The following is a 23,796-nucleotide window of genomic DNA, read 5'->3' on the forward strand; positions in this document are numbered from 1 at the left end:
AACAGCAACCTGGAGGTTTACATAACTAAAAATCAACACATAGCATAAGTAACCTATTAAACCTTTTTGACTACACCTATGCACCGTGTCGTCAAAAGTATTGGGACACCCGACTTTTCCAGCTATACGTGGTTCTTCCCAAATCTTTCATCACAAAATTGGAGGCACGTGATTGTGGAGGACGTTTTTGGATGTGGTATTAGAATACCCAAACCTGTTACAGTATGACGATGCTCCTGGTCTGAAGCGGAAGATCTCCTGCTATAGAGCTCTAACCCTATTGATCACCTGTGGGTTGAATTTTGTTTACACGGACTGCACCCTAGGACTTTTCACCTCACCTACATGAGTAGCTTTCTTCAGGAACACCCTTCTAGCTGAATGAATCTCCACAAGCACAATCCACAATCTAGAACATCTTCCCAGAAGATATTAGAACACTAAATAAGGACTGAATGTGGAACGGGATGTTCAGAAAGTAAATCTTTGGAGAAACAAAGTAGGTGAACAAAGTAGCTTAGTGGTTAAGGCAATGGACCTTATATAAAATCCGTATATAAAATACTGCTACCAATGCACCTCTGTTTAAATGCTAACTGTATTTCATTGCCTTCTACACTAACATGTGCACTGACAATAAAATTCAATCTAATACTTCAGCCCATGATTTAACTCGAACATGTTTTTATGTGAAAAAGCACACAGCTTTATTTAAGAACGTTAAGAACGTTAAGATCGTTAAGTAACCGACTAAACAGAAACCTGTACCTTAATATTATTATCTCACCTCTTTTTTAGCTTCTTTCCCTCCTCTTTAGATGCAGGAAGGATCATGGCCAGGTACGGTCCATCCACCTCGAAGAAGATGCTGTTCTCCGGCCTCGTCTCGTACGTGAGCGAAGCCGGGTCCACCAACTCCTGGTACTGATCGTTGGTAAAGCCTTCCTGTAGACAATACACGATTGAAGCAATATATTCTCATCATTAAGCTATAAGATACCTAAAAGCATCACTATAGGAATTGGGAGACTGACTGCACCACAGGCCTCCTCACCAAACCTACATCAGCACCTGACCTGTGGCTGGTCTCAGCACACTCCAAAATCTAGTGGTTAATAATCTTATGGTCCATATATTGTGTATGTAATTATATCTCTTTCTATATATATATATATATATATACACACACACTCACACACTGTAGAGATATATTAATAAATAAACCTGCCTTGACCATGATGTTCAACATGGCCCCAGGGTAACTTATAGTCACTTTGGGCTTCTTCTCATTGGTGGACTTGATGACAAAGTTCTCAGGGAAGGAGTTTGGCAGGACACACCAGATACCATCAGTATCCAATTCTAAGGGCCTCCTATACCAACAAACACATAATCAAATAAAAGTTTAGTAACTCACACATGGCTTCTATATCCGTTTTTTATATAATTGAGCTTTTGTGGGAATAGGAATGAATATTTTTTTTGTTAAATATTTAACATAATAACACAAACTAGCTTTCTTGCTAATATATATATATATATATATATATATATATATATATATATATATACACACACACACACACACACACACACACACACACACACACACACACACACACACACACACACACACATGATAATTTATATACTATACTGTACTACAGTAAACCCCCTTTTATTGTGGTAGTTACATTCAATAAAATTATATATATATATATATATATATATATATATATATATATATATATATATATATATATATATATATATAAAAGAGATAGAGGGAAAAGAACAATGATGACTTTTTTAGTCAGAAGGAACAGCGTCATTCTGCAGCATGTTGATATTTTTCAATGTTAAATATTTGAACTATTTATGCGATAGTTAAAAATGAACTAGCCAGGACACAAGGTTTAACAGGAATATGAAGATCTGAAGAGCTCAATGAACATGTGATTGACTGTGCAGCTCTGGAGTCAAGTGAAATAATGAGACGCTTACCCAATCTGTTCGATCAGCTCTCTGGCCTGTGTGATTATGTTGGCTCCCGTGTGACAAACAATGCCGGCCATTTCCATGGAATACCATCTCGCTCTACAAAGCGCATGTAGATATGAACAAAGCAAAGACAAATAAAGCTATTAATACTCACAGACACCAGACATCATCCTTGTACTGTTTAAAATGTATTTGATACCGTTTCACTGATTAAGACTGAGCTGAGGCATATACAATATACAAAGTATTGGGACAGTTGACTTTTCCAGCTATACGATGTGGTATAAAAAAATTTCGAGACTGCGTAACTGGTGCTATTCTGACCACGTGCGTTACCTTCGATTTCATCATTTACAGCAAGTAAAAACAAACGAGAAATTCTGCGTGAAATCTGCCACTGAGACGTTTGACATAACGTACGTTTGGCATACGGCGAGGCCGCAACGATGCTGCAGACGAGAGCGAAAAAAACATCCTGATCTCTGGTCATCTTTCAGTGAAGACCATCAACAAGCTCAACCCCCGTAAATGTCAAAACCATTCAGCAACTTGCACATAACGATAGTCGGAGAACAATCTAACTTCCGCACCCACCCTACTCGCCACATTTGTCTCCTGCAGATTTCGTCTTTTTCACGAAGATGAAGACCCGGCTCAAAAGGTTGCTGTTTTGACACCAGCGTAAACCGCAGAAGGTGCTCGAATAAGAGGACTTGCAGGACACGTTCCAAAAGTGGCAGGAACTCTGTTGATGCTATATTGCTGTGCAAGGGGACTATTTCAGATAGTGATCGTGTGTAAGTGTAGATAAATAAAGTATTTCTTGTAAACAGAGCCCGTCTCAAAACCTTTCGATACCGTCTCGTAGTGTATATGCTCTCAATGTCTGAACAGTGATAACTTGTAGAACGTTCTGCGCACCCTTTTCTCATGACGTAACCGTAGAAGGAATTGAGGATGCATTTATGAGCGAGCTGCAGAGACTCGTATAGGATCTCCATGTTTTTACATCGCTTCACTTCGGCTGCGTCGCTGTTCTCCTGAGCCACAGACAACTTCTTCTTCCATACCTGATAAAAAAGAAATAAAAAGGGGAGAATATATCTTTAATAAATGAAAGGAACTTAACGTACAAAACAAATACAATAAATGCGACTGTAAAAACCTCCAATACGCTATGCCCCGCCTCCTTTTCCTCATAAACCTGATGATGCATCTATACTTGCATATCTTTTCAAATAAAATGCATCAAAAGGATGACAAGCACAACCATATTAACAAAACATAAAAATTACAGTTGTTCTAGAATAATTATGTAGTAAACGCTAAAATTACACACGCCAACCTGAAAGCGTAGGTATAATCACATTTACGGCATTTGGCAGATGCTTATCTTTTCCATTTATCTCATTTATACACGAAACAGTTAAGGGCTTTGCTCAGGGGCCCAGCAGTGGCAGCTTGGTAGTGCTGAGATTTGAACTCACGACCTTCCGATCAAAAATCTAACGTTTCAACTGAACTAGAGGGATGGGTTTAGATTGATCAAATAATCCAGTTACAATTCAACCATTTCTCAAAGTGGCCTACTTAAAATTATCTGCGCATTTGACAGTTAAGGGCCTTGCTCAAGGGCCCAGCAGTGGCAAATTAGTGGTGCTGGGATTTGAACTCACAACCTTCTGATCAGAAATTCAACGTTTCAAAAACTGGACTACCAACTTTCCAGAATTAAGGGTTTGAATGTATTATATAATCCTCACAAAGTGACATTTCCACTATTTCTCAAGGTTGCCTTCTAAAACCATCTGAGCATATGGCGTTTAGGGGCCTCGCTCAGGGGCCCAGCAGTCACAAATTGCAGGTGCTGCGATTTGAACTCATGACCTACTGATCAGATGTCCCAGCTCGCCTAGTTCACACCTGCTATTAAAATTAATGTGTACTGTATAAACAAACAGTCCTTCAGTGTTGTTCAGCACCTTATGCAGTCCTTTAAACTCGTAGCGCCGATCTCGGAACGCTCGCACCGTGTCGACGTAAAAGGAATTCTCTCTCTGGCATATTGTGGTGACTCTTTCTTCCAGCCTCGTCAAGTGCACCTTCTTGTAGGCCCTCCGACAGTAGTCTGGGGAAGAACACATACAAATCACCCAAACAAGTAGTGCATTGTGGCATCACCAGGTATTACAATGTTAATATTTATAGTTCTATCACACACCCTGATGCCACCCTGAACCAATACATTTTTAGCTTCTTTTGTATTGATTAACGTCACAATAAAACAAAGTATTTTGAAGATGCATTGTGTAAATCAAACGGTAACAATTGTAAAAATAAATAAATAAATAACAAAAACAAATAAATGGTTAGAAAAGCTACATGGGGTAAATATTTATGCAAGGCATTGCTCCTATGTGGTTACAGTGGCATTCCAGTGAAACTGACCTCCCAGACGCTTCTTTTCATGTCGAGCCTGTTCCTCTCGGTTCAGCTCGTGGAAGGCACGAGGCTTCCCGTTAGGGAACAGAGGTGGGAATTTTTCAGACTCTAGCTGCTGCTGAATGCGGTGGAACTCACTACGATTAGCTGGCACTGAGCACGAAAAAAATAAAAAAAGATTTTAGAGGGCTTATAATGTGTGTGTGTGTGTGTGTGTGTGTGTGTGTGTGTGTGTGTGTGTGTGTGTGTGTGTGTGTGTGCACGCGCCCACCATGTATAGCATAAACAATTTCTACAAAATGATATTTAGAATTATAGATCATAAAATAAAAAATTATAGATTATTATTACACAAATTTTAGAATGTATGTAATAAGGTATTGAACATATAATTTTTAATCAACAATTTGTATTTCAAAATTCTAAAACTAACATCTTTTTGATGAAGAAAAAAAAATAATCTTACCCATATGTATTTAGGTTTTTCTAATGATAATATTACAATAAACAATACCAAAGTATAATTATAATGATTATAGATTGAACATTAAAAAAAATAAAATATTATTTCTCATTTCAAACTCGAAGTTACATTACTCCATTGGCAACATATTTAGTTTTTATCCAAGAAGAAGAGAAAAAAAAACAAAAAAAAACAAGATGCGTGCGCTATTTGGACCTGACTGCGTATTTTTATATAAATTACAATCCAAATCCAAATGAGGCCGTCAATGTCTTACTGTTTTATATATTTGAGAGAAAGCAGCTGAATACAACATGTCACTCACTGATTTCGCCTCTCCATCGCCAGGACATCCTCCTCTGGCAGGTAGCTCCAGGTTTATTAAAATCACACGCGGCACAGGTCGCCTCGTCCACCATGGCAGACGGCTGAATAACAACCAAAACAAGGAAGTTTATAAAAAAAAAAAAAAAGGAAAGAAAAAGAAAGTCACCTCATTAAGTAAATGAATGGACATTTGCTTTTAAATGTTCTTTATATTCTGCCCATCATGGCTTACCTGCAATCTGTTGGTAAGGATGATGTTGGGGTACATGGCCCCTACGTCGAGATGATAAATGAGAGGACACTCGATCCTGTTCGGCACTTCTTTCAAAGAAATCAGCTTCTTCTTGATCTCATCACAAACCTGGGATGGAAAAAAAAATAATAGGAGTCATGTTAAAATCTAATATACTATATGGACAAAAGTTTGTGGACCCCTGACTATAAGATGTGTGCTTTCTAAACATCCCAGTTTCTTTTATAATAACCTCCACTCTTCGGGGAAGATGTTCCACTAGATTTTGGAGTGTGCTTCTGGAGATTCATTCAGATACAAGGGTGTTGGTTAAGTCAGGTATTGATGTAGGTGAGATCAGCTTTTTAATTCATTCGAGCTCTTTACAAGATCTTCCACTCGAACCCATGTACTGTATATCTTCCTGGAGCTTGCTTTGTGCACAGGAGCATCGTCATGCTGGAACAGGTTTGTAGTGAAGGGTAAATGTTATGCTACCACATCCACACAATTGTGCACCTCCTATGATGTGATGATAATTTGAAGAAAGGACCAGATATGGCTGAAAAAGTCAGGTGTCCCAATACTTTTGCAGCACTGATACTAAATATATATATATATATATATATATATATATATATATATATATATATATTCACAAAAGTTTGTAAATACGTTCATTCTGACCTCATTAAAGTTGGTGACTTGGTCCAGTGGGATCTTCTCCTCCTCTTCGACGGCATGACGGAGGGTCCGCTCCACTCTCTGAAGCAAAACGTCAAATGCTGATGGATTCTGTAAACGAAAAGTTTGAAGGTCTTGAACTTTTTTATTTATTTCGGGGCTGTAGGTTCTAAAAGAGCGGCGCGTCTGTACCATTTTAAAGCGGCACGGGATGTCGCTACGGAACACTCCAGACTCAAGAGCCTCGACGTGGCCGCCCACATAGGTCTCCGAATCCAGGACATGGCCGTCGTCTGTGAGCTTATTGAACACCTGCTCCTGCTTGTTGGGGAACACGATGTTGCCGTGGAAAGCCTGCACCATCAACAACGCCTCGCACAGAGTCCCTGAACCTTTACGCAACACCTGAGACACAAAGTGCTGTTTTAATATGTGTAATAGTGTCGATTTTATGTCGAATTTAGACATGCAGAAATCACGCACCTCGTCAGGCTCCATGGGAATGATGGTGCACAGGGCGAAGATGAAGGGATGAACGTATTTCATGTAGAGATAATAGGTGGCCACAGCGTCGGACACTGAGTAGGTGGCCAAAGTCTGAAGGAAAGCAAAAGGTACAGAGAAAATGAGGGAGAAAAAAATTGCACAGTAGAGCAGAATTATCATTTTGAGTTTTTATATTATGTAAAAATACATTCCTTTCCCTAGATCTGTCTGTCTGTCTGTCTACATACACACATATCCAAAAATACATTCCTTTCCTTAGATCTGTCTGTCTGTCTGTCTGTCTACATACACATCTATCTATCTGTCTGTCTGTCTGTTAACATACACACCTAGCCGAGAATACATTCCTTTCCCTAGATCGATCTGTCTGTCTGTCTACATACACATCTATCTATCTATCTATCTATCTATCTATCTATCTATCTATCTATCTATCTATCTATCTATCTATCTATCTATCTATCTATCTATCTATCTATCTATCTATCTATCTACACGTCTGTCTGTCTGTCTGTCTATCTACACGTCTGTCTGTCTGTCTGTCTGTCTATCTATCTACACGTCTGTCTGTCTGTCTGTCTGTCTATCTATCTACACGTCTGTCTGTCTGTCTGTCTGTCTATCTATCTACACGTCTGTCTGTCTGTCTGTCTGTCTATCTATCTACACGTCTGTCTGTCTGTCTGTCTGTCTGTCTATCTATCTACACGTCTGTCTGTCTGTCTGTCTGTCTATCTATCTACACGTCTGTCTGTCTGTCTGTCTATCTATCTACACGTCTGTCTGTCTGTCTGTCTGTCTATCTATCTACACGTCTGTCTGTCTGTCTGTCTGTCTGTCTATCTATCTACACGTCTGTCTGTCTGTCTGTCTGTCTATCTATCTACACGTCTGTCTGTCTGTCTGTCTGTCTGTCTATCTATCTACACGTCTGTCTGTCTGTCTGTCTGTCTATCTATCTACACGTCTGTCTGTCTGTCTGTCTGTCTGTCTATCTATCTACACGTCTGTCTGTCTGTCTGTCTGTCTGTCTATCTATCTACACGTCTGTCTGTCTGTCTGTCTGTCTGTCTATCTATCTACACGTCTGTCTGTCTGTCTGTCTGTCTATCTATCTGCACGTCTGTCTGTCTGTCTGTCTGTCTATCTATCTGCACGTCTGTCTGTCTGTCTGTCTGTCTGTCTATCTATCTACACGTCTGTCTGTCTGTCTGTCTGTCTATCTATCTACACGTCTGTCTGTCTGTCTGTCTGTCTGTCTGTCTATCTATCTACACGTCTGTCTGTCTGTCTGTCTGTCTGTCTATCTATCTACACGTCTGTCTGTCTGTCTGTCTGTCTATCTATCTACACGTTTGTCTGTCTGTCTGTCTGTCTATCTATCTACACGTCTGTCTGTCTGTCTGTCTGTCTGTCTGTCTGTCTATCTACACGTCTGTCTGTCTGTCTGTCTGTCTGTCTATCTACACGTCTGTCTGTCTATCTACACGTCTGTCTGTCTGTCTACACGTCTGTCTGTCTGTCTGTCTGTCTGTCTGTCTATCTATCTACACGTCTGTCTGTCTGTCTATCTATCTACACGTCTGTCTGTCTGTCTGTCTGTCTGTCTATCTATCTACACGTCTGTCTGTCTGTCTATCTATCTACACGTCTGTCTGTCTGTCTGTCTGTCTGTCTGTCTGTCTGTCTGTCTGTCTGTCTGTCTGTCTATCTATCTACACGTCTGTCTGTCTGTCTGTGTGTCTGTCTGTCTATCTATCTACACGTCTGTCTGTGTGTCTGTCTGTCTATCTATCTACACGTCTGTCTGTGTGTCTGTCTGTCTATCTATCTACACGTCTGTCTGTGTGTCTGTCTGTCTATCTATCTACACGTCTGTCTGTGTGTCTGTCTGTCTATCTATCTACACGTCTGTCTGTGTGTCTGTCTGTCTATCTATCTACACGTCTGTCTGTGTGTCTGTCTGTCTATCTATCTACACGTCTGTCTGTGTGTCTGTCTGTCTATCTATCTACACGTCTGTCTGTGTGTCTGTCTGTCTATCTATCTACACGTCTGTCTGTGTGTCTGTCTGTCTATCTATCTACACGTCTGTCTGTGTGTCTGTCTGTCTATCTATCTACACGTCTGTCTGTGTGTCTGTCTGTCTATCTATCTACACGTCTGTCTGTGTGTCTGTCTGTCTATCTATCTACACGTCTGTCTGTGTGTCTGTCTGTCTATCTATCTACACGTCTGTCTGTGTGTCTGTCTGTCTATCTATCTACACGTCTGTCTGTGTGTCTGTCTGTCTATCTATCTACACGTCTGTCTGTGTGTCTGTCTGTCTATCTATCTACACGTCTGTCTGTGTGTCTGTCTGTCTATCTATCTACACGTCTGTCTGTCTGTCTGTCTGTCTGTCTATCTATCTACACGTCTGTCTGTCTGTCTGTCTGTCTGTCTATCTATCTACACGTCTGTCTGTCTGTCTGTCTGTCTGTCTATCTATCTACACGTCTGTCTGTCTGTCTGTCTGTCTGTCTGTCTATCTATCTACACGTCTGTCTGTCTGTCTGTCTGTCTGTCTATCTATCTACACGTCTGTCTGTCTGTCTGTCTGTCTGTCTATCTATCTACACGTCTGTCTGTCTGTCTGTCTGTCTGTCTATCTATCTACACGTCTGTCTGTCTGTCTGTCTATCTATCTACACGTCTGTCTGTCTGTCTGTCTGTCTGTCTGTCTATCTATCTACACGTCTGTCTGTCTGTCTGTCTGTCTGTCTATCTATCTACACGTCTGTCTGTCTGTCTGTCTGTCTGTCTATCTATCTACACGTCTGTCTGTCTGTCTGTCTGTCTGTCTGTCTATCTGTCTACACGTCTGTCTGTCTGTCTGTCTGTCTGTCTGTCTGTCTGTCTGTCTATCTGTCTACACGTCTGTCTGTCTGTCTGTCTGTCTATCTGTCTACACGTCTGTCTGTCTGTCTATCTGTCTACACGTCTGTCTGTCTGTCTGTCTGTCTACACGTCTGTCTGTCTGTCTGTCTGTCTGTCTGTCTATCTGTCTATCTGTCTACACGTCTGTCTGTCTATCTGTCTACACGTCTGTCTGTCTGTCTGTCTATCTGTCTACACGTCTGTCTGTCTGTCTGTCTATCTGTCTACACGTCTGTCTGTCTGTCTGTCTATCTGTCTACACGTCTGTCTGTCTGTCTATCTGTCTACACGTCTGTCTGTCTGTCTGTCTACACGTCTGTCTGTCTGTCTGTCTACACGTCTGTCTGTCTGTCTGTCTACACGTCTGTCTGTCTGTCTACACGTCTGTCTGTCTGTCTACACGTCTGTCTGTCTATCTGTCTACACGTCTGTCTGTCTGTCTATCTGTCTACACGTCTGTCTGTCTGTCTATCTGTCTACACGTCTGTCTGTCTGTCTGTCTACACGTCTGTCTGTCTGTCTGTCTACACGTCTGTCTGTCTGTCTGTCTACACGTCTGTCTGTCTGTCTGTCTACACGTCTGTCTGTCTGTCTGTCTACACGTCTGTCTGTCTGTCTGTCTACATATCATCCATCCATCCATCCATTTATACACGCGCTTTATATCTAATCTAAATGCTTTTTATCTAAATGCATATGTGAACCATTTTAGTGTAAACACAATTTATTCTTTTCTATTTATTACTTATTACACTGATATACTTCCCCATTTACTTTTAACTTAATCTGAATACAAGAATGGGAATTTTTTCCTGTCTTCAGACTGTATTGTTTGTATAATTATTATTATTTTTTTTCCTTTAATTTCTATGCTGTACCTAGAAGTTTCAGTCACAAAAACAGATTTCCTTTTGCGATGGCAATAAAACACTCATTCTGACATGCTTTTAGCAAAACATGTCCTACTATAAATCCCACAAAAATGCAGCAATGAAAGTGTGATTATGGAGATAAATAAGTGTAACGCAGTGAGGAAACGCTTCTGCGGTACCTGCGGCTCCTCGGTGGCCATGCGGCACATCTCCTCCGGGTCCAACTCCACAGGGTCATAACCCAGCTTGGCTTTCGCTGCTGCTTTCAGATTGTGGCTTCCGACAGGCAAGTAGCTGTCTCTCTTTACCCACCTGAGACAACGCCAGATATACAGTCGTTTTTCCAGAACGTTCAAAATCATCAAGTAAGAAATAACACAGGACATATAACTAGGGTTGCAAAATTTTAGGAATTTTTAAGACTGGAAACTTTCTATGGGAATTAACAGGAATATACAGGAATTAATAGGAATAAACTGGGAATTTACTAAAAGTGCAGGTTTTCCTATAACTGGGAACTTAAATGTGGTTGAAAAATAATCTTGCAGGATCATTTTGGTTATAAGATTCAGATTTGATTTTAATTTCAGTTGATTTTCTAACCTGCACATTCATCAATCACCTGCACACTGCACACTTACAGCAGGGCTCTGAGGCCACGCCCCCACATGCACTGTGTATTCCTATAAAACATATTGAATTCTATAAATTCTTGATCATTTTTAAAATTCTGCTCACAAAATAACGTAAAACAAATTGCGAGTATTTAGGTAAATGACATACATTTCGTTTACAAATTTTCCTTGTGCTGCGTTGAGCTGTTGTGCCACAAAATTATACTAAAAATCGCAGTAAAAAATTTCTTTTTTAAATCTGTATTAATTTGAATGCATGTCAGACCAAACTCAATGTTCCTATTTATGATTGTATATAAAACCGTTTATATACATTTCTCCAAATTTCTAATGAATTCTAATGTTTCCAAACTTGGAATATTTACAAATTTCCCCAAATAAATTTCCCATGGAAAGTTTCCAGAAATCTACCGAAAAATCCTCTGTCCCAAAGACTTTCCTGTAATGACAAACTTTGCGAAGGCCGGTGAACTTTAATTCCCTGTGACTCCTACAAAATTCACCTTTTTATATTTTTTGGTAAACATTAATATAAGTCTACAATTTCATGGCGCACCTGATGTCCATGTGAACAGATTGTTACTATGAAACACCAATGTATTATTCCAAAAGTTATTGATATAAACCTAGTCCATGTTACACATGATATAAGAGTCCAATCTGGCTAATACAGCAAAAAAAAATTATGTACATAACAATAATAATAATAATAATAACAACAATGCAAATCTTCAGATTTTGGTTTGAGCAATATTTGTGGTTTTTCAAGAACAGTCATGTCTCTGACTCTTACCTGAGGCAGTCCATGTGAATAGACTGACTGGCCTTGTACTCTCCCTGGCCGTCCTTCTGGAAACCGATCTCTTGATACATGTTGAGGTTGTGGTGAGCCGCACGCACCTCTACAAACGGCCTGAATGGGAAACAATCAGTACATTAATTAATGGGATTTGGCAGACGCCCTTATCCAGAGAGACCGTAGCAGCTATAGAGTTGCTCAGTGGCTCAGGAGTGGTAGTTTGGTGTGGCTGGGATTTGAACTCACGACCTTCAGATCCAAAATTCCAATGCGTTAACCACTATGTAATGGAGGTCGGCCATTGTCGGATTTCAATACTAATCGCTAGGTTGGATCGCACTTGCCGATAACCGAATAATTAACCGATGGTTTTAAAAAATAAATAAATACTGGATAAAAAAACAAAAAAGAAAAAACACGTAAATTAGTACTGAATTCAATTACAAAAAAAAGCATTGAAAAATTCTTAATCAAATAAATGTGTATATTAATTACATTAATAAATATTGAGGGGGAAAAAAAAAGACGTGCATGCAAACTAAAACAAAACGTAACACTGCAAATAGAAGAAATAAAAAAAAACACAACAAACAGCATGTGGTGTTAGTGATTCGCCTCTAGAGGCCGCTCTTGTACTGTATAATGACAGCAGACCTTCTCCGTTGTGCCAGCAACCCGTAAAAACTATTTTTGCCAAAATTCGATCGTTCCAGCAATCAACAATCGGTGAAACCAATAAATCGGTCGACCTCTAGTCAGTAATTTAATGTAGGATCATAGCGACAATTTGTAATCAGACAAAAATAAATAAAATAAACAAACCTAACAAAGTGTTTTGTGTGTGTTTAATATTACAATAAATTCATTTTGTGCTTCGGACTCACCAGTCAAAGAAGTCCCCATTATAAGTGACAAAAATGTTGGGCTTGGTCTCATGGATGTGTTCGAACCATCTCTGGATTAGAGCAGCCTGCGAGAGACAATTCAAGGGTTTGTTAATTCGACGAATACGGAAGAGGACGAGAAAAGGCTTTAAGTGTATTCTGTCTCACTTACCTCATCAGGTTCGTTAAACACAGTGAAGGGGCCCTCGTACTCCGGCTTAGGGGTGAACTCGAAATCCTCGATGTCCTCGGAGACGATCTCTCTGTTGGTAATGAGGAAACCCTGCACACGATCGGAAAGAGAGTGAGAGAGTGTGTGAGTGACAAGCAGACAGTGAGCTTATGTCCTACTTCAATGCCTTGATGTCAGCGTCATCGCTGACCTGCCCATCGATCATGTAGGAGATCATCATGATCTGGTCAGTTTCTGCATCGGGGAACTTTAGAGGGAGTTTGGTGGTCTCGATATCGAACGCCAAGACAACAGGATCCTGTAAAACAGACACACATGAAGGTGTAGAATTAGGTCCTGGCGAATTTCTATAGTAAAGTTAAACATCCTGTTATGACGATACTTACTGGTCTTTCCACGAGGTCATCACGACGCACAATCTCGGGGGGATAAACACTTCCTCTGTACCGCACATTATACCAGTGAGCCTGGAAGAGTACAGCTAAATTATTTAGAGGGTCTCACAAAGCAGTTACATGTTTACTTACATTGTAATACACTTGTGTCAATAGTAAATCTATCTATCTATCCATCTATCTATCCATCTATCCATCCATCCATAAATCCATCTATCTATCCATCCAGGTTTCACTGATGTGTGTATATATATATATATATATACACACAAGTTGCCATTTGCAGGTTTGCAGATGCCTCGTATTTTATTTGAACAAATTTGAGAAAAAAAAAAATATCAGTGAAAAACTATTTATTTATATATAATTATTAGCAGAAGCGTTATACTTTTATTATCTAGAAAGTGACCAATAATTTGTGACTAATGTTTGATATGTAGATTGATTTCTCCTCAACCCTACGGAGACTGAGGCTTGTCTTGCGAGTGACATAGAATATAAATTTACATGGCAGAGGTAGAGCTGCATCTTCCTAATCACAGAACAATAAAAAGAATGTCTGGTTTTGTCATCTTTTGCACTACAAAGGCTTGTTTGTGAAAGGGCCATGTGCAAGAAGTCAGAAGGCACTTATGGAAATTGATGATTTACTATGTAATATATCATTGGAGATCACCTACCACATGGATCTTGAGGTCGATGGACAGTCTAACGTGGTAGGGCACATCGTACTCCCTCATGTCCACAATGTTGTCCAGCTGGTCTGTCATTTTCTTAGACGTGCCGTCTTCTTCAGCCGACGTCACGCTTCCGCCTACGAGGGCACTGCGCACACACACAAACATGAAAAGCAAACAATTACCTCATAATTACCATAAATATCATCTCATGTACCAAAGGAGACTCAAACATTTCGTTATTACTGTACATCATTGTGACATAAAAGACGATGATTTATCAATAAAATAGAAAAAATTTGATCACAATACAAACCACAATGTACAATAAACACATTCTGCATTAAATTTACATACTCCAGTGGACACTGGTAATAAAATTCTATATACAATGTCATTTTAATCATCGAATTGTTTATTTGTCTTTATACTTTTGGACATCTAAGTGTCCAGCCACATGCTCTGAATGATCACAATTCTCCATAATTTTTTGCCCATATACTATATATTATCATGATATATTATTTTAGTCCATTACAATCCCATTGCGATTTAAATATCACATCAGTGAAGGCAAATTTTTGAAGACTAATAACATTTGAAACTAATTAAGTGCAAAAAAAGGCATATTTGAAAGAAGTGAGCAGGAGATCACATCCGGCCCTGCAGCACCTGGACAGCATGCTTGTGTAGGTGTCGTTGGAGGTCTCCCTCTCTCTGTTCTTCTTCACAGCAGATGAGATCTCCCGCTTCACTTTCACCAGATCGTCCACGGTGTTAAAGGACAGTTTTACGTAGGTCCTCTTCAGTCCCACCAGGTGGTTATGCTGAAAAAAAGAAGAAGAAAATCCATATACATGCTGTAAGACACATCTTTACTTACATGAAAAAAAAAAAAAAAGATAGAAAAACAAGAAAACGAAGAGCAAATGAGCAAAAGAGCAAAAAAAAAAGAACAAAAGAAAGAATATCTGCTCACCAGGTCGAGATCCTCCTTGGAGACAGTCTCAAGCTTTGAGATCTTTCCTTGGAACTTCTTTGATAAAAACGAAATGACTTCTCTCTCACAGTTCTGAAAGGAAAACCAGCAAGTCATCACACACACACACACACACACACACACACACACACACACACACACAGCATCTCATTTACACACACTCGCAATCACATCCACACACACACACTCACAATCACATCCACGCACGCACGCACGCACACACAGCATCTCACTCACATGTACACACACACACACACTCTCCATCACATGTACACACACACACACTCTCCATCACATGTACACACACACACACACTCTCCATTACATGTACACACACACACACACACACACACACACACACACACACACACACACACCATCTCACTTTCACACACAGCATCTCACTCACACACACTCAATCACATGTATACACACACACACACACACACACACACACACACTCCACCACATGTACACACACACACACACACACAAACAGCATCTCACTCACACACACTCTTAATCAAATGTATACACACACACACACACTCTCCATCACATGTATACACACACACACACACACACACACACACACACACACACACACACCCCATTTGATTAACCTGAGCATTATGACTACCTTTTTAGTTGCTATGTAGAAGTATGGCTTGTACGGCAGTGCAACCTGTTCAAGAAAAACACACACAGACACACACACACGCACACTCAGTGTCACAGGTTGTAGTTGCGAGACTTAACCAATCAGCAGTGGCGTGTTTTACCTTAAACCTGCTGCCGTCTTCCTGAATAAAATAATAATCCACTGCACTTATCATGCGCTTATCATCATCCAGAATCTCCGTCTGAAGAAAATAAATAGATATATAGATAAAGAGAGCGAGAGAGAGAGAGAGAGAGAGAGAGAGAGCGAGAGAGAGAGAGCGAGAGAGAGAGAGCGAGAGAGAAGAAGGGAAAGAGAGACTTACTTAGGGGTAACTTCTCATATACATAGATTTTATATACATACACAGTATGTAAAGTATTTAGGTATTAATGTATACACAAATTTTACACACATACACACACCATATGGACAAATGTTTGTGGACACCTGACCATAAGATTCCATAATTTTGTCCCAATTTGCTCCTATAATAACCTCCACTCTTCTGATAAGATGTTCCACTAGATTTTGGAGTGTGTTTGTGAAGACTTGTGTGAGATTCATTCACCCACAAGGGCATTAGTAAAGTCAGGTAGTGATAGAGGTGAGAAGGTGAGGAGGTTCTCCTGAGGTGCAGTCAGCTTTTAATTTCAACCCAAAGGTGTTCAATAGGGTTGAGGTCAGAGCTCTATAGCAGGAGATCTTCCACTCCAACCCATGTAAATATCATCATCATGGAGTTGCTGAAACAGTCAGTACTTTCATATAAACGATGAACAGGAATGAATGTAAGAAAAAAATGGTGAAACAGATGAAGGAAAGAATGTGGAAGAACACCAAATGTAAGGACTGTAAATTTGAGAAGAAGGAACAAATGAGTGAAAGGATAAAAAAAGAGAGAGAGAGATGAAGGAGATCTTTCAAGAGTCACGTGTGTAGCCTGAAGACGCGTGTCCCTTACCGGATGCATGTTAATCAACCAGCCGGTTTTTTCTCCAGGTTCCTTCATGCGCTCGAAGCCGTAGCGGGCGTCCATTTCATCCGTGAACTGGCTGCGCTCGAGCCGCTTGACGGCGGACAAACTAGACCAGTCATCCCTACGTGCAAAAAAATTATATTATAATAATTAATTATTACTCATTACAAAACAAGAGGTTCTGATCCACTCATTCGATTGGTCACCATTTTACATGTTCTTCTACATTAAATCAATAATCTGAGAGGAATTAGTCACCTGGATCCTGTTGACCATTAATGACCTTCTATTCATAGCAACAATAACAAGATACACTGCATTGTTTAGGTTTTGGATATAAAAAAAATATATCTATGGCCTGCCTGGCCCTATGTGAAAAAGTAATTGCCCCCTAAATCTAATAACTGGTTGAGCATTTGCGTTAATGCGTCTTTCCATCGCTGTGGAGGAATTTTGTCCAAATCTTCTCTACAGAATCACTTTTTTCACAGCATCTCAACCGGATTTATGTCCAGACTTTGACTAAGCTACTCCAAAACCTTAATTCTGTTTTATTTATTTATAAAAAAAATTTAGCTATTAGAGGTGGATTGCTGAGTTCTAGTTTTATAGTCAGGTGTCCACAAACTTTTGTCCATATACTACGCCTAGATACGGAAAATAGAACGGAGACGTCGCATTATAACGTAATTTATTACGCTTTTATGAAAGGAAATTACACAATTGTCTCAATTAGTTCGATTTTTGATCAGGTTTTAGTTCTTATTCTCAATCAAACTCTTAGACCTGCAAAACTATTTATCCGTCACTTAAACCAAATCCACATGAAATAATGGAGAATTGATTTGCGTTTCTGCTTTCTAACGGAAAATAAAGAATGGCGGTGAGGTCTAAAGCAGATTAAACCAGTTCTTTATTTGTCTTTTTGAAAAACAAAAATTAAAGCAAAAATTGACATGAGAAGAAGAAGGAAAAAAAAAGAAGTCTGGCAATGTTTTATTCATTTTATAAGACGTATCAGTTTGCCAACTATATACTCATACGAAAAGTAGTACTTTTTATCCATTTAGTGTTACATCAATTCTACTGTACCGAAGTACAAGTGATATACTGTACGCTTTCTGTTGTATGTGTGTATACGTGTTGTTTAGACGATTTTATAACAAAATGCCAGCGTGTTTCATGCATACAAATTCACCACCAATTATATACTCATACTACAAGTAGTACTTTTTATCCATTTAGTGTTACATCAATCTTAGTGATATGTGATTTGTGCATGCAGAGAGAGAGAGAGAGAGAGAGAGAGAGAGAGAGAGAGAGAGAGAGAGAGAGAGAGATTAGAGGGTAAATAACAAAAACATCAAGGTTGACCACCATTTATAATACATTTATATAATTGGACGTCAACTGGTACTTTTTATCCATTTAGAATTACATCAATCCTACTGTACCTAAGTACAAGTGATATGCTGTATGCTTTCTTTTGTATTTGTGTCTGAAGAATTTGGAAGCGTTGTATTAAAATGGCAGCATGTTTCACGCATAAAAGTTTATAACCAATTATATACGCATACTACAAATAGTACTTTTTATTCATTTTAAGTTACATCAATCTTAGTGATATGCGATTTGTGCATGCATAGAGCGAGATCAGAGTGTAAATAACAAAACGACGTGTTTCTTGCATCAAGGTTTACCACCATTTATTATACATTTAAATAACTGTACGACAACTGGTACTTTTTATCCATTTAGTGTTACATCTATCCTGCTGTACCTATACAGTGGCACAAGTGGTATATACATTCTTTATGGAAACAGAGTATTAAAATCTTTAGAACAAAATGACAACGTGTCACATGCACAAAGGTTTTACCACTAATGATTTACGACAACTAATACTTTTTATCCATTTAGTGTTACATCAACCCTACTGTACCGAAGTACAAGTGATATACTGTACGCTTTCTGTTGTATGTGTATACGTGGAGTTTAGACGATTTTAGAACAAAATGCCAGCGTGTTACATGCATACAAATTCACCACAAATTATATACTCATACTACAAGTAGTACTTTTTTATCCATTTAGTGTTACATCAATCCTACTGTACCTAAGTATTTTTTGTATTTGTGTATAAAGAATTTGGAAGCATTATATTAAAATGGCAGCATGTTTCACGCATAAAAGTTTACAACCAATTATATACTTATACTACAAATAGTACTTTTTATCCATTTAGTGTTACATCAATCCTAAGGTACCTATGCACAAGTAATATACTGTATGCTTTCTTTTGTATTTGTGTATAGATAATTTTTAAGCTTTATAACAAAATGACAGTGTTTTATAGATAAATTATGTCATGTATGTATGTAAATATTCTCAGCAGGTTGTTTTGTTAGTGTGGAAATGTGGAACTCACTGCTGCTTGTCCTGATCCCCTCCTCCGGCTCGATCTGCTTTAAATCTCCCACTGTTTTGCAAAACCATTGCGGTTTATTTCTTAATATATTTCACTAATTATGTTTTGTTTTTGTCCAATAATAGCTACAATGTCCAGGCAACCGCCTTCCCTCCTGACTTCAGTTTACTGTCTACGTGTCCACATTTACTGCACTTCTGTCATGCTCTAAATCAAACCCAAACACCTGATTATCCAGATTTAATGAACATAATCCTTGTTTTGAAGAACTAACATGTAGACACAGATAGACTCCTGCTCTCAACCTCTCCTGATCTCTACCATGCCCTCGGAATTTGGCGCGTTTTGCGAGCACTTCCGCAAAACACCCCGCCCACGACACACGACAGCCAATCGAAAACCAGAACGTAAATTAGCTTCCGATTTTCTGTTATTTCTGACCAATCGGAAGCTTGGGTAGACATTTTGGAAGCCAGACGTTTGAAATTTGCGGGAATGAAAAAAAAAAAACTAATTGGGTTTTTTTTTATCGTCGACATAAATGTTACTATTTACGCCCTTTAAAATAGTACTTATTTCCAAAAAAATAAAAAATAAATATAAATATAAAATAAAGAGACGTCACGGTCCAATCACAACGTCAACGTCTGAATAAGTGGGCGGGACGTAAAAGAATACACTGGGGATACAAACGAGATAGCCCCGCCCACAATACAGGAAGTAGAAGGGTAGTGAGATAACGTTTCATTTGTTTTGGTTTTTTTTATAATAAAGGGTGAATTATGATGATTTTTTGACATGTTCGTGGCCTTGTAAGTATGTTTAGGTGTGTTAGGTTTTTACAGGAGGAGAATAAATGTGTGAGTGTGTGTGTTTGTGTGTTAGCTAAGTGTGTGTATGCTAGCTCCCTGGGCAGCAACATGGCGTGATGAGAGCTCCTTCATCAGCATGGCGGAGTGAATGAGGAACATTTCTGTCTGAGAGAAACGATCGGTGAATGCTGCAGGCTGGAATTGGTCAGGGTGAGCAATAGTGAGCAGTAGTGAGCAATAGTGAGCAAGTCGTCTGGGTTTGGCAGGTTACTGAAAAAGGGGCTGGGGCTTGTGTTCAGACTGGATGTCATGGTTTCTCTCTGGAGCCATGTCCTGTAAATCGAAAGTAGCTCCCAGTGTGGATTTTGACCACAGCTGCTCGGACAGTGTGGAATATCTCACCCTCAACTTCGGGCCTTTTGAGACAGTCCATCGCTGGAGAAGGCTTCCTCCTTGTGATGAGTTTGTGGGGGCGAGGTAAACACCTGATCAGATGATCAGACTATTAGTGTTGCATTCATGCTTTCTGCATATCTGACCCCCCCCCCCTTCATCCTCCTTCTTCTTTTTCTTCATCCTCTTCTTCTAGGCGCAGCAAGCACACCGTTGTAGCCTACAGAGATGCCATCTACGTGTTCGGAGGTGATAATGGGTGAGAAGAAACTACACACACACACACACACTATCTATCACACACCTGACACACTTCTATGTCACGGATTTATACCCTTTTATATTCATTCATTCATTCATTCATTCATTTTCTCCCGCTTATCCGTAATCCGGGTCGCGGGGGCAGCAGTCTAAGCAGGCCCCCGCCTTCGACTGCTGCCCAATCCTCACAGCACCGTCCCTTACGGTCCCTCCTGCAGGTGGTGAGCCCATGGGAAGGCGGCCCCACGTCACTCCGACGTCACGGACCTTGATATTTCCCTCGTAAGGGACCCCCGGAGCATAGAGGGTTAAGGGCCTTGCTCAAGGGCCCAAGAGTGGCAGCTTGGCGATACCGGGGCTTGAACCCCAGACCTTCCGAACGGCAACCCAGCGCCTGTGTGTGTGTGTGTGTGTGTGTGGGGTGCCTTTCGATGGACTGGTGTCCTGATCCCAGAACAGACTCTGTATCCACCACAATTGTGACCCTGAATTAAATAAATGAAAGTGCAAAAGTGCAAAATCCTCCGCAATAGATGTTCTAGCGCAGCAGATGTGGCCAGATGTGAACGCTGTCAGGACCAATGAGCGTTTAAAGCATTCTATTTGAGTTTGGAACGAGCACCAAAGTGATTTTTCCTTTTTCTTTCTACCATTCTTACAGAAAGAACATGCTTAATGACCTGCTGCGCTTCGATGTGAAGGACTGCTCGTGGTGTCGGTCAGAATCTTTCTTTCTTTTTTTTATTTTTGTTTGATTTTCCACAATCATGTAATGAATTCATATTGATGTGAGTCTTTTTATGGATATTTTTTTTTTATATATATATATACATTTCTTTGTCCATTTTATTATTAGTTGTAGTACAGTTTTTTTTTTACGCTATAAAAAATCAATTATTAATACCTCTATATATAAAAATGTATAATCTTTTTTAATACCTTTTATTATTATAAAAATAAGATCATTTTATTTGGTGACACACTGAATAGATAATTGATTTTTATTTCCATCATTACTGCTTCAGTGCAACAGAAAATCGACTGTCTACATTATTATTATTATTATTATTACTATTACATTATGCATTTTTGCACATGTTTGTATACTAAGACAGATGTTTTGTAATTGGACAGGGCGTTTACCACTGGGACTCCTCCTGCCCCCCGGTACCACCACTCCGCTGTAGTGTATGGCAGTAGCATGTTTGTGTTTGGTGGGTATATTATTCTTATTTCCGCTTGCGCCCTGATCCCCAGTGAACCTCCAAAGTGAGAAAAAGTACCAAATGATCCAACACATGATTAAAGACACTTATTACCGAGTTCTTGAAGGTGTAGTCCGTATTTTACTGACCACTTGGGTTACACCCAGACCTCCATAAACAAGTAAATAATGTCAGATTTAATGTAATAACTTTTAATCGTGGGTTATAAACTGTAACGGATGGACATTCGGTGCCACCCAGATGGAAATAGGTTCTTTTTGAGTCTGGTTCCTCTTAAGGTTTCATCCTCATTCCATCTAAAGGAGTTTCTCCATGCCAGTGTCACTGTCCATTATTAAAATTGATATACAAATAAAAGTAAATTGATTTAAAATTAAATAGTGCTAAAAGACAGGCACATTTCTCTACAATGGTTTATTGTTATGACCATTACAAGCTTCCTATTTTGCCAGCTTGGGTCTGGATTATTTCCTTACTCAGGAGTGTATACTTGAAAAAATTATAATAATAATAAAAAATTAAATTTAATAATGTTATACAGTAGTGCACAATTTGACATGCATCTAGTTTGGACATCTTATTTTTGTCCAGTAGGTGGTGCTGTTAAGGTGAATTTTATTATTAATTTAATTGTATTTATTATTTAATACTTCCCGTGGGCTCACCACCTGCAGGAGGGACCGTAAGGGACGGTGCTGTGAGGATTGGGCAGCAGTCGAAGGCGGGGGCCTGCTTAGACTGCTGCCCCCGCGACCCGAATTACGGATAAGCGGGAGAAAATGAATGAATGAATATTATTTAATAAATAATGTATTTTATACTTTTAATTCTAATGGTAAAGTTTGTTTAAATTTCTTGTTCATTTACTTAGAAAAATCCAAATGGTTTCTTTCTCCCTGTACAATATTCTGTGATTATATACAAAATATATAGACGATATGGACAAAAGTATTGGGACGCCTAACTGTTCTTACCATTTGTGATTCTTTCTTGAATGGTTACCACAAAGTTGGAAGGCACACATATAAATAGGATGTCTCTTGAACTATGAGCTTAATGCCAGCCCCATGAAGATGTGTTTTACACGGTTTGGAGTGGAAGATCTCCTTCTATAGAGCTTCGATCTCAACCCTATTGAACAATTTATGAAAGACAATTTCCCAACTTCCATTTTGGACCCGGATACGACCAGATCATATGTACAAGATGGCGTATAGGATCTCCAGACTCGCGCCCGCTTTACTGCGAAATGTAGGAATCTCCCAAAATGTATCACCAATTAAAATACTACAATATTTACAGAACATTAAACTGAAGGACTCCGTATAACAAACAGGTGTAAACAGTCTTTTGTCTATATACTGTGTATATGTATGTATATGTGTATCCTTGTAATAAATGTGTGTATATATTTTAGGTGGCTATACAGGGGATATTTATTCCAACTCTAACCTGAAAAACAAAAACGATCTGTTCGAGTACAAGTTCGCCACGGGCCAGTGGACGGAGTGGAAGGTGGAAGGAAGGTGAATATTATTTACATGTAAAAAAAAAAAATAATAATAATTTTTTTGTGCAACTTCCAACACTTTTCCTAACGTTTCAGGTTAGTTGCCCGCTCCGCTCACGGGGCCACTGTGTACAACGATAAGCTGTGGATTTTCGCTGGTTATGATGGAAATGCACGGTATGTTTAGCACCTAACGCTGTCATTTTTATGGAATACACATCTGCCAGAATCAGGTTTATTGGCCTATTGACACACACAAGGAATTTGGTTCCAGCTGTTGGTGACTCTCAAAAGTACAGAGAAATAACAACACTATACATTTAGCTTATAGACGACTAGACAGGACAATACAGACCATACAAGACTATTATTAAGTAATAATCTTTAATATGTGACTCCTTTTTTTGCCTTCAGGCTGAATGACATGTGGACGATCAGACTTCAGGATCGGGAGCAGGCGTGCTGGGAAGAGGTGCGTGAGGAGTTTGAGGCTGTG

The 23,796-nt window shown here is 39.3% G+C and overlaps 2 protein-coding genes across 4 annotated transcripts in view; one reads left to right on the plus strand and one right to left on the minus strand.

The window, feature by feature from the left end:
• The window catches only part of pole (polymerase (DNA directed), epsilon), a 38,960-nt gene extending 19,504 nt beyond the window's left edge, over positions 1 to 19,456 (minus strand). The window contains exons 1-25 of one of the 3 annotated variants that reach the window (XM_083527291.1): positions 19,369 to 19,449; positions 19,099 to 19,249; positions 16,656 to 16,791; positions 15,813 to 15,893; positions 15,671 to 15,715; positions 15,010 to 15,102; positions 14,703 to 14,857; positions 14,034 to 14,178; positions 13,345 to 13,425; positions 13,149 to 13,256; positions 12,938 to 13,048; positions 12,766 to 12,851; positions 11,876 to 11,995; positions 10,627 to 10,759; positions 6,633 to 6,746; positions 6,342 to 6,554; positions 6,153 to 6,260; positions 5,466 to 5,594; positions 5,232 to 5,334; positions 4,450 to 4,596; positions 3,984 to 4,129; positions 2,923 to 3,071; positions 2,005 to 2,097; positions 1,225 to 1,373; positions 788 to 941 (exon numbers count right to left, since the gene is read on the minus strand). In XM_083527291.1, the coding sequence (XP_083383417.1) occupies positions 788 to 941; positions 1,225 to 1,373; positions 2,005 to 2,097; positions 2,923 to 3,071; positions 3,984 to 4,129; positions 4,450 to 4,596; positions 5,232 to 5,334; positions 5,466 to 5,594; positions 6,153 to 6,260; positions 6,342 to 6,554; positions 6,633 to 6,746; positions 10,627 to 10,759; positions 11,876 to 11,995; positions 12,766 to 12,851; positions 12,938 to 13,048; positions 13,149 to 13,256; positions 13,345 to 13,425; positions 14,034 to 14,178; positions 14,703 to 14,857; positions 15,010 to 15,102; positions 15,671 to 15,715; positions 15,813 to 15,893; positions 16,656 to 16,791; positions 19,099 to 19,166 (2,867 nt within the window). In that variant the 5' untranslated portion in view covers positions 19,167 to 19,249; positions 19,369 to 19,449. Of the gene's footprint in view, positions 1 to 787; positions 946 to 1,224; positions 1,374 to 2,004; positions 2,098 to 2,922; positions 3,072 to 3,983; positions 4,130 to 4,449; positions 4,597 to 5,231; positions 5,335 to 5,465; positions 5,595 to 6,152; positions 6,261 to 6,341; positions 6,555 to 6,632; positions 6,747 to 10,626; positions 10,760 to 11,875; positions 11,996 to 12,765; positions 12,852 to 12,937; positions 13,049 to 13,148; positions 13,257 to 13,344; positions 13,426 to 14,033; positions 14,179 to 14,702; positions 14,858 to 15,009; positions 15,103 to 15,670; positions 15,716 to 15,812; positions 15,894 to 16,655; positions 16,792 to 19,098 lie in introns of all 3 variants that reach the window. The other 2 variants (XM_083527292.1, XM_083527290.1) reach the window with 2 other exon arrangements.
• Positions 19,457 to 19,775: 319 nt separating this feature from the next.
• Positions 19,776 to 23,796, plus strand: part of lztr1 (leucine zipper like post translational regulator 1) — a 17,840-nt gene continuing 13,819 nt past the window's right edge. Inside the window, exons 1-7 of the mRNA XM_083527346.1 lie at positions 19,776 to 20,387; positions 20,500 to 20,562; positions 21,226 to 21,282; positions 21,699 to 21,778; positions 23,208 to 23,316; positions 23,397 to 23,477; positions 23,715 to 23,772. Coding sequence (XP_083383472.1) covers positions 20,215 to 20,387; positions 20,500 to 20,562; positions 21,226 to 21,282; positions 21,699 to 21,778; positions 23,208 to 23,316; positions 23,397 to 23,477; positions 23,715 to 23,772 — 621 coding nt within the window. The 5' untranslated portion in view covers positions 19,776 to 20,214. The remainder of the gene's footprint in view (positions 20,388 to 20,499; positions 20,563 to 21,225; positions 21,283 to 21,698; positions 21,779 to 23,207; positions 23,317 to 23,396; positions 23,478 to 23,714; positions 23,773 to 23,796) is intronic.

Source organism: Silurus aristotelis, assembly GCF_946808225.1.
Source record: "Silurus aristotelis genome assembly, chromosome: 23".
Taxonomy (NCBI): Eukaryota; Metazoa; Chordata; class Actinopteri; order Siluriformes; family Siluridae; genus Silurus; species Silurus aristotelis.